The sequence below is a fragment of the Staurois parvus genome, unplaced genomic scaffold (assembly GCF_062004578.1).
Source record: "Staurois parvus isolate SC_StPar_1 unplaced genomic scaffold, SC_StPar_1.0 ptg002499l, whole genome shotgun sequence".
Lineage (NCBI taxonomy): Eukaryota > Metazoa > Chordata > Amphibia > Anura > Ranidae > Staurois > Staurois parvus.
Genome location: NW_028320295.1, coordinates 18,489 through 33,326, shown reverse-complemented (window position 1 = coordinate 33,326; position 14,838 = coordinate 18,489). Strand labels below are relative to the sequence as shown.

The 14,838-nt window shown below is 44.6% G+C and overlaps 1 protein-coding gene across 1 annotated transcript in view; it reads left to right on the top strand.

Annotated features, from left to right (window-relative positions):
• The window catches only part of LOC149430719 (rho guanine nucleotide exchange factor 10-like protein), a 44,001-nt gene that overhangs the window by 14,332 nt on the left and 14,831 nt on the right, over positions 1-14,838 (top strand). Inside the window, exon 4 of the mRNA XM_089666060.1 lies at positions 5,019-5,046. Coding sequence (XP_089522186.1) covers positions 5,019-5,046 — 28 coding nt within the window. The remainder of the gene's footprint in view (positions 1-5,018; positions 5,047-14,838) is intronic.

Sequence of the window (14,838 nt, the reverse complement as noted above, 5' to 3'; positions counted from 1 at the left end):
GTCACACTACAGGTCCCCCTTCATATCAGAGTTGCTCTCTCCATCCCCCCCCCCATTCCCAATCACACCACAGGCCCCCCTGAATCACACTACAGATCCCGCTTCATATCAGAGTTGCCCCCCCCATTCCCAATCACGCCACAGGCCCCCCTTTGCATCAGAGGACCCCCACAATCACACTACAGGTCCCCCTTCATATCAGAGTTGCCCCCCCCCCCATTCCCAATCACACCAAAGTCCTCCCCCTTGCATATCAGAAGTCCCCCTTCAGATCAGAGGTTCCCCCTCATCCCAATTATACCACAGGTCCCCCTTCACATCAGAGGTGATCCCCCTCAATCACACTGCAGACCCCCCCCCCCACATATCAGAAGTGTCCCCCTCAATCACACCACAGCCCCCCTTCATATCAGAGGTGACCCCCTCAATCACAACAGGTCCCCCTTATATCAGAGGTGCCCCTCCATACCCAGTCACACCAATGCCCCCCCTTCTTATCAAAGGTGGACCCCTCAATCAGACTACAGGTCCTCCTGCATATCAGAGATGCCCCCCCATTCTCAATCACACTAAAGGCCCCCCCTTTATATCAGAGGTGACACCCCCCCCTCAATCACACCACAGACCCCCCCTTAACATCAGAGGTGCCCCCCTATCGCACTACAGGCCCCCTGCATATCGGAGACAATCCCAAAATACTGCGTTCAACATTTAAAAAAAGCCTTCTGATATTTTGTCTATTTATATGATTTCCTATGATTGTCAGCGCCATCTACTGGCCTCGATGCAGTATTTTCCCCAATTGAGGTATTTCGGGAACAAATGCCGCATTGTGGCCACTAGGTGTCAAATGTCAGAGTGAGTAAAAAAAAAAAAAAAAACCTCTCTATTTGGAACATTCAGATATTCGCCCAGATGACAACGATCGCCGTGCATCATACACGGGTCAGTGTGATCGTTACGTAGAAATATCCAAACTTCCATTAGACAGGCGGCTGGATTCAGCATTTAGAATATTTGCTGCGGTTGGACTTCCGACATTCCACAAATGACTGAGATCACTGTTTTTCCTGCAAGTTCATATATTTCCGTGCGACAGTCACCCGACGCATGGACGGTGCGTGGCGGCTTTGCGTCAATTGCTGGGAATATGTATGAGAGGAACAAACACTCTGCTAATGGGAAGAAAAGTCTCTTCTAACCTGACTGCACATTGGAATGGCACCCAGGGGTGTCCCTAGGGTTGGTGTCACCCGGGACGATAACACTTGGTGTCACCCCTCCAACGAGCCCCGCAGAATGGACCGGATCTGCGGATTGAGCAGAATGGACCGGATCTGCGGATTGAGCAGGATGGATCGGACTCTGATCCATTATGTTCCCCAATCCGCAGATCTGATCCATCTTTACAACTTACCTTTTCGTGGAGCGGGTCCGGTGTCACCCCGTATAGGTTGCATGCCGACGATCCCCGCAGGATGGATCGGATCTGCAGATTGAGCATAATGGACCGGAGTCCTATCCATTATGCTCCCCAATCCGCAGATCCGATCCATCTTTACAACTTACCTTTTCGTGGAGCGGGTCCGGTGTCACCCCGTATAGGTTGCATGCCGACGATCCCCGCAGGATGGATCGGATCTGCAGATTGAGCATAATGGACCGGAGTCCTATCCATTATGCTCCCCAATCCGCAGATCCGATCCATCAGAGGTGTCCCTAGGCGGGTGTGGGGGGTGCTCCCTGCACGGGGTGACACCTACCATACGGGGTGACACCGGACCCGCTCCACAAAAAGGTAAGTTGTAAAGAAAGCCGACGATTCCCCGCAGGACATTGGGATTGCTGGGACTTATAGTTCTGTGTTGCCTGTGTGCTGCTATGTGGACATCGGAACTTTTGGAACTTGTAGTTCTGTATTGGTTGCATGGTCCTATCTGGACACTGGGACTGCTGGCTGCATGCTGCTATCGGAAGACTAGATGGAGAATGAAAAAAGCAGATTAGAGCTGCTGGGACTTGTAGTTCTGTACTGGCTGTGTGTGCATTGGACACTGGGACTGCTGGGACTTGTGGTTCTGTATTGGCTGCATGCTGCTCTCTGGACACTGGGACTGCTGGGACTTGTAGTTCTGTATTGGCTGCATGCTGCTATATGAACACTAGGACTGCTGGCTGCGTGTTGATCCCTGGAAATTGGGACTGCTGGGACTTGTAGTTCCATAATGACTGCTTGTAGCTCTGCATTGTCTGCATGCTGCTGTCTCAACACTAGAACTGCTGGGACTCATATTTCAGCATTGGCTCTGTGTTTGAGATGCTATCTGGACACGAGGACTGCTGAGACTTGTAGTTCTGTATTGGCTGCGTGCTGCTATCTGGGTACTGGGACTGCTGGGACTTGTAGTTCTGTATTGGCTGCATGATGCTATCTGCATACTGGGACTGCTGGGACTTGTAGTTCTGTATTGGCTGCATGATGCTATCTGGACACGAGGACTGCTGAGACTTGTAGTTCTGTATTGGCTGCGTGCTGCTATCTGGGTACTGGGACTGCTGGGACTTGTAGTTCTGTATTGGCTGCATGATGCTATCTGGACACTGGGACTGCTGGGACTTGTAGTTCTGTATTGGCTGCATGATGCTATCTGGACACTGGGACTGCTGGGACTTGTAGTTCTGTATTGGTTGCGTGCTGCTATCTAGACACCGGGACTGCTGGGACTTGTAGTTCTGTATTGGCTGCGTGTTGCTATCTGTTTACCGGGACTGCTGGGACTTGTAGTTCTGTATTGGCTGCGTGTTGCTATCTGGGTACCGGGACTGCTGGGACTTGTAGTTCTGTATTGGCTGCGTGTTGCTATCTGGGTACCGGGACTGCTGGGACTTGTAGTTCTGTATTGGCTGCATGTTGCTATCTGGGTACTGGGACTGCTGGGACTTGTAGTTCTGTATTGGCTGCGTGCTGCTATCTGGGTACCGGGACTGCTGGGACTTGTAGTTCTGTATTGGCTGCGTGTTGCTATCTGGGTACCGGGACTGCTGGGACTTGTAGTTCTGTATTGGCTGCGTGTTGCTATCTGGGTACCGGGACTGCTGGGACTTGTAGTTCTGTATTGGCTGCATGCTGCTATCTGGGTACTGGGACTGCTGGGACTTGTAGTTCTGTATTGGCTGCGTGCTGCTATCTGGGTACCGGGACTGCTGGGACTTGTAGTTCTGTATTGGCTGCATGCTGCTATCTGGGTACCGGGACTGCTGGGACTTGTAGTTCTGTGTTGGTTGCATGCTGCTATCTGGACACTGGGACTGCTGGGACTTGTAGTTCTGCATTGTAACAGAGCGCACATCAGAGGATGGAACGCACACACATGTCTGGGGACGTCGCGTCGCACGCAGCACCACGGGGGTGACCTCATGGTCATGTGACTCCCGAGTCCCACCACACAATGGGTGCCATTGATGAGACTGGAGAATGTTGTATGTGTGCGGCTGTGAATTGGGGCCTGACCTCGTCTTCTGTATACCGGCTCCGCTCTACGGCTGTATACGGCTCTATAAAAAGTATCCCCCCCCCCCCCCCCGAGGTTGTATTGTTTTATTGTCATAGAGCATTGAATCACCACATACCCTGACAAGGGATCTCACTTTCATGATCAACAGAAACAGCCTCTTATATGTAGAGACAGACTAATATATACAGAGACACTGTAGATGTGGAGGAAAAAAGGGGGCTGGAGATACAAAAAAAAAAAAAAATAATAATAAAAATTTTTTTATAGCTAGATTATTTATTTATATAATATTAAAACCTTTTCCTTCACCTCAACTCAATAAATCAAACCAAAAATTAAATGAAAGTCCCAAAAAAAATAAAATAAATAAATATATAATATAATAAATATATATATATATATATATATATATATATAATTTTTTTGGGACTTTAATATACTTTTTGGTTTGATTGAGTTGAGGTGAAGGAGAAGGTTTTATTATTATTTGCTTTCAAGGGTGAAAGTGTGACTTTTTTTCTTGGGCCTAAAAGTTGGGTATTCAATATATGAGTTATTTTAGGTTCTAAGTTGCCGAGCGATTTATTTAATAATTGGAAATATTGAAGTTGGACACACAGGATTGAGATATTTTGGTAGACTGAAAAATTAATTATTTTTTGGGACTTTAATTTAACTTTTGGTTTGATTGATTTATGGAGTTGAGGTGAAGGAAAAGGTTTTATTATTTTTATTATTTTTATTATTATTATTATTATTATTATTATTATTAAAAAAAAATAAATAAATAAAAAAAAAAAAATATATATATATATATATATATATATATATATATATATATCTATAAAAAAATTATTTATTTTATTTTTATTTTTTTTTGTATCTCTTGCCCCTGTTTTTTTTTTTTTTTTATGGGGCAGGTAAAGGTTGGAACCTCTGTCTTGTGTTGCCTGTGCCCCTGCTGAGATGTCTGACCCCCTCCCTAATTCTCCTGTTGTCACCATAGAAAATTGGACAATCCAACATTTTTACAGTTGTCACCTAAACAGGAAGAGAGGGGAAATCTTCCAGTGGGGACACCTGTTCAGTGACATCACCTCACTTCCTGTTTCAAAGCCATCAAGAAAAACCATTGTCGGGAGAAAATCGATGTATGATTGTCTCGTCTCTATAAATTGTATTGGCAGCAGGGGCGGACTGACAACTCATGGGGCCCCCCGGGCAATAGGGGATCATGGGGCCCCTGCGTCCTTGTCCACACTTAAACCACACCCAAAAACGCCTATGAAAGGTACCAGGGGCATCTCATGGGGCCCCCTACTGACCCCGGGCCCTCAGGCGGTGCCCTAGTTCCCAAATGGTCAGTCCGCCCCTGGTTGGCAGCAGAAGTTTGTATTATCTCGTGTAGCTCCTGTTTGATGAATTTTATGAAACGCCATTTTTATTTACAGAATTGTTGGAAAATTGGATTTTTTTCATATTTATTCCTTTTTTCTTTTATAGAGCCAGTTCCCCCGGCCCGACCGTCAAGGTAAGCGCAGTGCATTGTATACTGGAAGTTTGAATTTTTAATTAAATTGCCTCTTGGGGTTCATTTACAATGGCGCAATCAGTGGCTATCCCGCGGTTGACAGGCGGCTGGGAAATGATATGTTACATACAGGGGCGGACTGACAACTCATGGGGCCCCCGGGCAATAGGGGATCATGGGGCCCCTGTGTCCTTGCCCAAACTCAAAAAAGCCTATGAAAAAGGTACCAGGCGCATCTCATGGGGCCCCCTACTGACCCCGGGCCCTTGGGCAGTGCCAGAGTTTCCAAATGGTCAGTCCTCCCCTGGTTACATAGTTAGTCTGGCTGAAAAAAGACAAAAGTCCATCCAGTTAAAAAAAAAAAAAAAAGTTATAATCCTACACCCACAGTGGATCCAGAGGAAGGCAAAAAAACCCAGCAAAGCATGATCCAATTTGATCCTGCTGGGAAAAAATTCCTTCCTGATCCCCCAAGAGGCAATCGGATATTCCCTGGATCAACTTTCCCTATAAATGTTATATCCAGTTATATTCTGTGTATCCAAGAAAGAATCCAGGACTTTCCTACAGCAATCCACTGAGCTGGCCACAACCAACTCTGGAGGGAGTCTATTCCACATTCTCACAGCTCTTACTGTGAAGAACCCTTTCCGTGTTTGGAGATTACATTTCTTTTCCTCCAGTCGTTTCAACACTGAAAAATCCCGCAGCGCTGTGCCACAAGGGCAGTTGCAGTGTGGTTCTGTTCACTTGAATGGGTTGTATCTGCCCGCCAAAAATGTTGGGTGGGGGGTATCATTTTTGCCGCCATCACAGCATACAGACATCCCCCCCTCGGACCCTGTGTTGAGGCTAAAGAGAGGTGCTCAGAGAGTGGTAAAACCAGGGGCAGATTGACAACTCATGGGGCCCCCGGGCAACAGGGGATGATGGGGCCCCTGTGTTCTTGCCCACACTCAAAGCACACCCAAAAAAGCCTATAAAAGGTACCAGGGGCTTTTCATGGGGCCCCCTACTGACCCCGGGCCCTCGGGCAATGCCCTAGTGCTCAAATGGTCAGTCCGCCCCTGGGTAAAACTGTGGCTCAGCTGCCTATTTTACTGCCCAACCTCCTTCCCCCAGTTGTATAATAGACATATGCGTTTCGATTGCGTTTGATTTTCAGAGATTCGGATGTATCCGAACGGGCATAGTAACAATGTCAACCAATCCGAAGAAAAATTCATAATGAAAATATAACAAATGCATCCGTTTAGTATGGATGACGTCACATTAATGCGATATTCGCTCGGGCGCCGCGGGAGAAGTGAATTCAATTTTCTCATTTTGTTCGATGATTCGGATAAATAATGGATCTCAGTTTTGTACGATTCGTTAATTCGGATGCACGTGGCGCCAGGTGAAAGTCCAATCGGCTCGTGCCATTTTTCTTCGCGGGTGGGACTAGCGTCTGAAAATATCGAATAATATAAAGAAATCTTCTGAAAAGACTGCAAATTTTTTTTCGAAATCCACCCGAACCAACGAATATATGAATTGAATCCCGAAAACGAATCTGTTCAAAATTGCGAATACGATGGAACGAAATTCTTCAATTTAAAAATTGCATCCGAAATGGAAATTCCCAGAGTGCGCACTTCTATTGTACATCTAGGATTTGATACAAATGTATCTGTTGGCTTAAGAATTATTATATTTCTAATTGTTACATTGTTTATGTCTAGTAGTCTCCTGAGCTCTCATTTGGATACTGTTGGCTGTTTTATTTGATTGTTTTTATTGTTTGTTTCAGTATTTTATGTGATAATATAGTCCATGCTTTTCTCACTACCTTTTTATGATCACTTTTTTTTTTTTGTGATTCTAGATATTTTTAAAAAAAAATGATCTTGTGTTCATCTACAGTATATTTGACACTTCACATGTATATAGATATCCAAATATGTGATCATAAAAATTATATACCCACCAACCATAGCGCTCACAAAGTATAATCCGTAAATATAAATAATAATGATATTATTACTCCACCACCAAAAACAAATATGTGAAAAAAAACCTTTAAATTAACCATTTGACACCCGGCCTATGGCCAAATGGCGTCCGTAAAAATGTAATCGCTTTCCGGGAGGCCGCCATAGGGTGTCCTCCCGCACATGCGCAATTTGCGCGCTTGCAGAGTCCTCCCGCACATGCGCAATTTGCGCGCTTGCAGAGCCGCGCAGCGGCGCGATCTGTCACCGGCCGTGTACCTCGGACACGGCCGATGACTGACAGATCTGAGTACCGGCCCCCGTTGCTGGTACCATGTGACCTGCTGTGACCAATCACAGCAGGTCACATGACAGTTGTATACAATGGATGGCTTCATTCATGCCAGCCACTAATGTCTAGCTGTGAATGGTCACAGCTAATCACATGTACATGTCATGTGATTAGCTGTGGCCAAATCACAGCTAAGCACAAAAAAAAAAAAAAACCCTGAATGAATCGATGTCATTCAGGTAATTCTTTGCTATAAGCAAATTGTGTAAAAAAAGAAAAAAAAAAAAAAAATACTGATCACTTCCCCAAAGTAGTACAATGTTACTATGGTAACATTGTACTACTTTGGACATAGTGAAATATGAAAAGAAAATCTTAAAAAAAAAAAAAAAAAAATATAAATATATATATATATATATATGTATATGTATATGTGTGTGTGTATATATATATATATATATATATATATATATATATATACATTTTTTATTTTTTTTTCCACACGGTCACCAGTCAGTGTCCCTGATCACCGCCATGCCAGTTATATGATGACGCTGTACTGCACTGGTGACAGTATGTAAAAAAAAAAAAATAGTGAAAATAATTTTATTTTTTCATTTTCCGAAAAATTATGACAAAAAAAATACAATTTATGAAGTACGTCGGACTGTCTACTTTGCAAAAAGGGATCATTTGGGGGATATCTGTACTCTCCTGACATTTGGGGGATATCTGTACCGTCCTGATATTTGGGGGATATCTGTACCGTCCTGATATTTGGGGGATATCTGTACCATCCTGACATTTGGGGGATATCTGTACCGTCCTGACATTTGGGGGATATCTGTACCGTCCTGACATTTGGGGGATATCTGTACCGTCCTGACATTTGGGGGGATATCTGTACCGTCCTGACTTTTGGGGGATATCTTTCCCGTCCTGACATTTGGGGGATATCTGTCCCGTCCTGACATTTGGGGGATATCTGTCCCGTCCTGACATTTGGGGGATATCTGTACCGTCCTGACATTTGGGGGATATCTGTACCGTCCTGACATTTGGTGGATATCTGTACCGTCCTGACATTTGGTGGATATCTGTACCGTCCTGACATTTGGGGGATATCTGTACCGTTCTGACATTTGGGGGATATCTGTACTGTTCTGACATTCTTGGACCTCAAGAAATTAGATTGGCCGTCAGTACTTCAGGATCGATCAATATTCAGATATATCCCATAGTTTGTGAACTCTATACCTTTCCTACAGACTAAATATCACATCCTAATTTGGGTTATTGTCACCAAAGACATGTAGCAGAATACATCTCGGACTAAATTTATGAAGAACAATTATTTATTTGCAAACTTTTATAACAGAAACAAAGAAAAACGTGTTTTTTTTTTTTCTAAATTTTCGGTCTGTTTTGTTAATTTAGCAAAAAATAAAAACCCCAGCGGTGATTAAATACCACCAAAAGAAATCTCTAGTTGTGTGAAGAAAATGATAAAATTTTAGTTTGGGTACAATGTTGTATGACCGCGCAATTGTCGTTCAAAGTGTGAGAGCGCTGAAACCTGAAAACTGGCCTGGGCAGGAAGGGGGTAAAAGTGCCCGGTATGGAAGGGGTTAAATAGATTTGATACAAATGTATCTGTTGGCTTAAGAATGGTTACAGAATGATTACATTTCTAATTGTTACATTGTTTGTCTAGTAATCTGAGTTCTCATTTGGATACCGTTGGCTGTTTTATTTATTTGTTTTTGTTTGTTTCTGTATTTTATGTGGTAATTAATTTTGGTTAAACATATTCTGTGCTTTTCTCACTACCTTTTTTTATGATCACTTTTTTGTGTGATTTTTATAGATTTAAAAAAAATAATCTTGCGTTCATGTACAGTATACATTTACATGTACAGTATATAGATATATTTGTATATTTATTTTGTAGCTTTTGATGAAAGCCCTAAAAACACATAGCATGGGAGTCAAACTGGCGGCTCTCCAGCTGTTGCCAAACTACAAGTCCCATGAGGCATTGCAAGATTGACAGTTACAAGCATGACTCCCAAAAAGCAGAGGCATGATGGGACTTGTAGTTTGGCAACAGCTGGAGGGCCATCAGTTTGACACCCCCTGATCTGGAGGAACCCTGGTTGAGAAACCTTGGTGTAGATGATTCCATAAATACAATTCTATCCTTGAAATTTATACAGGAAGGAATTTGCTCATTGCTTAAGGAACCCCTAGCAACCTCTGGAGGAACCCTAGGGTTCCATGGACTCAACCGGCAGCTTGACACCCCCGAGTCATAGGGGATTATTTACTAAAACTGGAGGGTGCAAAATCAAAATTTGGTGCAGCGCTGCATAGAAACCAATCTGCTTCCAGGTTTTATTGCCAAAACTGAAGGTGGAAGCTGATTGGCTGCACCAGATTTGAGTGCACCAGTTTTAGTAAATCTACCCCATTGAGGATCGGTGCACACTGCTGCGACCCCCAAAGTCGAATGTGCATTGCGACTTGCTTGCTGCTTCAATGCGACTTTCATGAGTTGCCACTTTGGCTTAAAAAAACAAAAACCTCCTGAAGTGGCAGGCAGAATCGCAAAGATACATAAGACAAAGATACCTTGCGACTATTGTGATTTTTTTTTTTTTTTTTTTTGATTTTTTTTTTTTTTTTTTTTTTACATTGCGTCCATGGTACTCATGTCTCACCGAAGGCGCAAAAGTAGTGCAGGAACTTTTTTTTTGTCAATTGAAATGAACATGTTTTTACTTGTCTTGTGACTTTGTGTCTCGGGCCGCAGCAAGTTTCAGCAGTATGAATGTTCTGTGGGTTTTTTTTTCAAATCATTAAGGCGTCATGCACACGGCGGTGAGAGGGCCGTACGGAGTCCAGAGTCTTTGTACAGACTTGTTCCAGGTTGGTGATCCAGAACTAGAGGCAAGCAAATGACAGCTTATGCATGACAGGTGCACTTTTGAATGTCTGTTAAGGAAGACGTGGATTTAGGTACAGCAACCAAACAATGGAGCGCTACCCTAATAATAAAATAATACAATGTGGCAAAAACAAAGTGACACATATATATTTATATATATATATGTGTGTATATATATATATATGTATGTATGTATGTATGTATGTATATGTGTATATATATATATATATATATATATATATAACAAAAAAAAAATCAGTGGATTGATCTTCTCTGGGGATCTCAATATAAAGTGACATATAATAAATATATATTTATTATATGTCACTTTATATTGAGATCCCCAGAGAAGATCAATCCACTGATTTTTTTTGTTTATATATATATATATATATATATATATATATATATATATATATATATATATATATATATATATATATATATATATATATATATATTTGTGTTAAAAATATTAGCTGTCAGACATCACTAACCGGATCAATCGCTGTTTTTGGTACAAATGATATTTCTACATGGCAGATAATTTCCTAGCCGGTGTAGTAGAGTCATAGAAATCCAACAGACCCGACAGTCATGACATGCATGCTGCTGATTCTGTGTCATTGAATCACTCATTGAAAGGGGCGTGTTCACAATAATAGCCGTGTGGAGTTCTATTAGTGAGGTCATTCATTCTTTGAAAAACAGGTGGCAATGATTGCCCTTATTTAAGGAAGGAAGGCAGCAAATGTTGGACATGCTGGTTACAGTGCATTTCTCTCTGAAATTCTGAGGAAAATGGGTCGTTCCAGACATTGTTCAGAAGAACAGCGTACCGCGATTAAAAAGTTGATTGGAGAGGGGAAAACATATAACATTCTAATTGTCACACACACATATATATATATATTTTTGTCACTTTGTTTTTGCCATATTGTATTTTATTATTAGGGTAGTGCTTCATCATTTTGGTTTTGTTAGTTTTTTTATTTCCACGTGGTATATGGTTAGGTGCTAGCAGCTCTCACTCACCTAATTTTATCACGTAATCGTAGCGCAGGAGATCTTCATTATTTTTGTTGATTTAGGTACAGTGCGATCCTCAACATTTAGTATAGGAGGCCATGAACCCTGAACACCCCAGTTATCCGTGCCCGTTGCCTGCGTGCTCCCGTTACCTGCGTGCTCCCGTTGCCTGCGTGCCCCCGTTGCCTGCGTGCCCCCGTTGCCTGCGTGCTCCCGTTGCCTGCGTGCCCCCGTTGCCTGCGTGCCCCCGTTGCCTGCGTGCCCCCGTTACCTGCGTGCCCCCGTTACCTGCGTGTCTCTCATTGGGTCCTGGGACAGATTGAGGGCCCCTGTCATTGTCACGAATGAGTCGATTTCCCCTGAGGTCGTCTGAGCCGTTTACTGTACACATCAGTCATGCGATTCTCCCCGGAGTCGGTGCCGAAGATTAAGAAAACATCATATTTCAGGGCTGATGAGATATTTTTAAATGATGGAAAATTCTCCAGAGGATATTATGGTATCATTCTTATCCGCACAGCGCTGGATTCCCAGAGTCATGTCTGCTGTCATTCCTTAGATATCCCACCGGCAGGTTTTAGTCTTCTAAGGAATTATCCAGAATGAGGGACCCCTGGAGAAGCTGAAGGATGGCTTTATCTCCATTGTGTTCTCTGATCTACCTAACAGAGGAAGGATGTTGTCCATGAGACTGTAAAGCCACCTGTAGACCAGTCAGGGCGGGCAGAGGCGGGTGGAGGAGCGAGATTGGACCTGCTTTGTTGGTTGTTCATGTGATGGTGTCAGCAATGGCAGACTAAGGCTGTCTGTAGATCTGCCAGAGTGGGCAGAGGTTGGTGGAGGAGCAAGATCTGACTGGGATCTGGAGGATCAATGGGGAGGTTTGTGAACAGGAATGCTCTTCTTTGTTGGTTGTTCATGTGATGGTGTCAGCAATGGCTAAGGCTGTCCGTAGACCTGCCAGGACAGGCAGAGGTTGGTAGAGCAGTAGAATCTGACTAGGATCTGGAGGATCGGTGGGCAGGTCTATGAACAGGAATGTTCTGCTTTGCTAGTTCATGTGATGGTGTTGGCAATGGGGGACCAAGGCTGTCTGTAGACCTGCCAGGGCAGGCAGAAGTTGGTAGAGAAGTAGAATCTGACTGAGATCTGGAGGATCGATGGGCAGGTCTATGAACAGGAATGCTCTGCTTTGCTAGTTCATGTGATGGTGTTGGCAATGAAGGACTAAGGCCATCCATAAGATATGCCAGAGCAGGCAGAGGTTGATGGAGGAGCAAGATCTGATTGGGATCTAGAAGATCAGTGGGCAGGTTTGTGAACAGGAAAGCTCTTCTTTGTCGGATGGTCATGTGATGGTGTCAGCAGTGGGGGACTAAGGCTGTCTGTAGACCTGCCAGAGTGGGCAGAGGTTGGTGGAGGAGAAGGATCTGATTGGCATCTGGAGGATCAGTGGGCAGGTTTGTGAACAGGAAAGCTCTTCTTTGTCGGATGGTCATGTGATGGTGTCAGCAGTGGGGACTAAGGCTGTCTGTAGACCTGCCAGAGTGGGCAGAGGTTGGTGGAGGAGAAGGATCTGATTGGCATCTGGAGGATCAGTGGGCAGGTTTGTGAACAGGAATGCTCTTCTTTGTCTATTGGTCATGTGATGGTGTCAGCAGTGGGGGAAAAAGGCTGTCCAAAGACCTGCCAGTGTGGAGGAAAATGATCGAACTGGGATCTGGAAGGGGGAACAGCAGGCTGTTCCATGATGAACACTTTACATTGCAATGGGGAACTGTGATCGTCCAAAGACCCGCTAGGGCAAGCAGAGGTGGTGGAGAAGGGAGATCTGATTGGTATCTGGGGGAGAACAGTGGGCCAGACCATAAGGAATACTCTACCTTGCAATGGGGGACAAAGGTCATCCACAGACCTGCCAGGGCATGCAGAGGTTGGTGGAAGAGGGGGATCTGACTGGGATCTAAAGGATCGTTGGGTAGGTCTATGAATAGGAATGCTCTGCTTTGCTAGTTCATGTGATGGTGTTGGCAATGGGGGACTAAGGCTGTCTGTAGACCTGCCAGAGTGGGCAGAGGTTGGTGGAGGAGACGGATCTGACTGGGATCTGGAGGATAAGTGGGTAGGTCTATGAACAGGAATGCTCTGTTCTGCCGGTTCATGTGATGGTGTTGGCAATGAGGGACCAAGGCTGTGATGAACCGTCCCTTTGTGATAACATTTTGCCCTTTCAGTTTCAGTTTTCTGCCCGTGGTAAAGCGCTGTTATGTAGACAGACATTCTACACTGTTTGTTTAGGGAAATGTGACCTTGTAGCCTTTCACTTCTATAGAGTTCATACTGTATTGTTGGGTGTAGGGCTTTGTTGTGGGTGGGGAAAACCCAGTGCCAGGCTGTCTGGTGGGGGTAAAGCTGTATATACTGAGCTGTGTTTAATAAAGATTGAGTCATTTTCACCCTACACGAAGTTCCGACTCGTGGTTTGGGATATTGGTGAAGGATTGCCTTTTGGGCTCTAATACCTGCCTTGGCAGAGCACTGGAAGACTTGCAGGACAAGGGGACCATTGGGTGAGACGCATCGCTCCGCACGAGGAAGCCCAGGCCGAACGGTTCCACCACAAAGGCCATCCATAAGACCTGCCAGAGCAGGCAGAGGTTGATGGAGGAGCAAGATCTGATTGGGATCTAGAAGATCAGTGGGCAGGTTTGTGAACAGGAATGCTCTTCTTTGTTGGTTGTTCATGTGATGGTGTTGGCAATGGGGGGCTAAGGCTGTCTGTAGACCTGCCAGGGCAGGCAAAGGTTGGTAGAGAAGTAGAATCTGACTGGGATCTGGAGGATCGATGGGCAGGTCTATGAACAGGAATGATCTGCTTTGCCAGTTCTTGTGATGGTGTTGGCAATGAGGGACTAAGGCCATCCATAAGATATGCCAGAGCAGGGCATGCAGAGGTTGCTGGAAGAGGGACATCTGACTGGGATCTAAAGGATCGGTGGGTAGGTCTATGAAGAGGAATGCTCAGCTTTGTTGGTTGGTCATGTGATGGTGTCAGCAATGGGGAACTATGACCTTCTGTGAGAAGGATCTGACTTGGATTTGGGGGATGAGTGGACAGGTCTATGAACAGGAATGCACTGCTTTGTCATTTGGTTATGTAATGGTGTTAGCAATGGGGTATTAAGGCTGTCCTTAGACCTACCAGTGTGGAGTAGAGCGATCTGACGGGGATCCTGAAGGGGGAACAGTGGGCCGATCCACAAGGAGCACACTCCATTGTAATGGGGAACTACGATCATCCATAGACCTGCTAGGGCCAACAGAGGTGGATGGAGAAGGGGGATCTGACTGGGATCTGGGGAGGTGAACACAGCGTCCTGGTCCATGAGGAACACTCTGCATTGCAATGGGGAACTAGGATTGTTCATAGAGGCCCACTTGCCTAGCGGGCAAGTAGAGGTGGATGAAGAAGGATCTGACAGGGATCATGAGGAACACTCTGCATTGCAATGGGGAACTATGATTGTCCATAGAGGACCACTTGCCTAGTG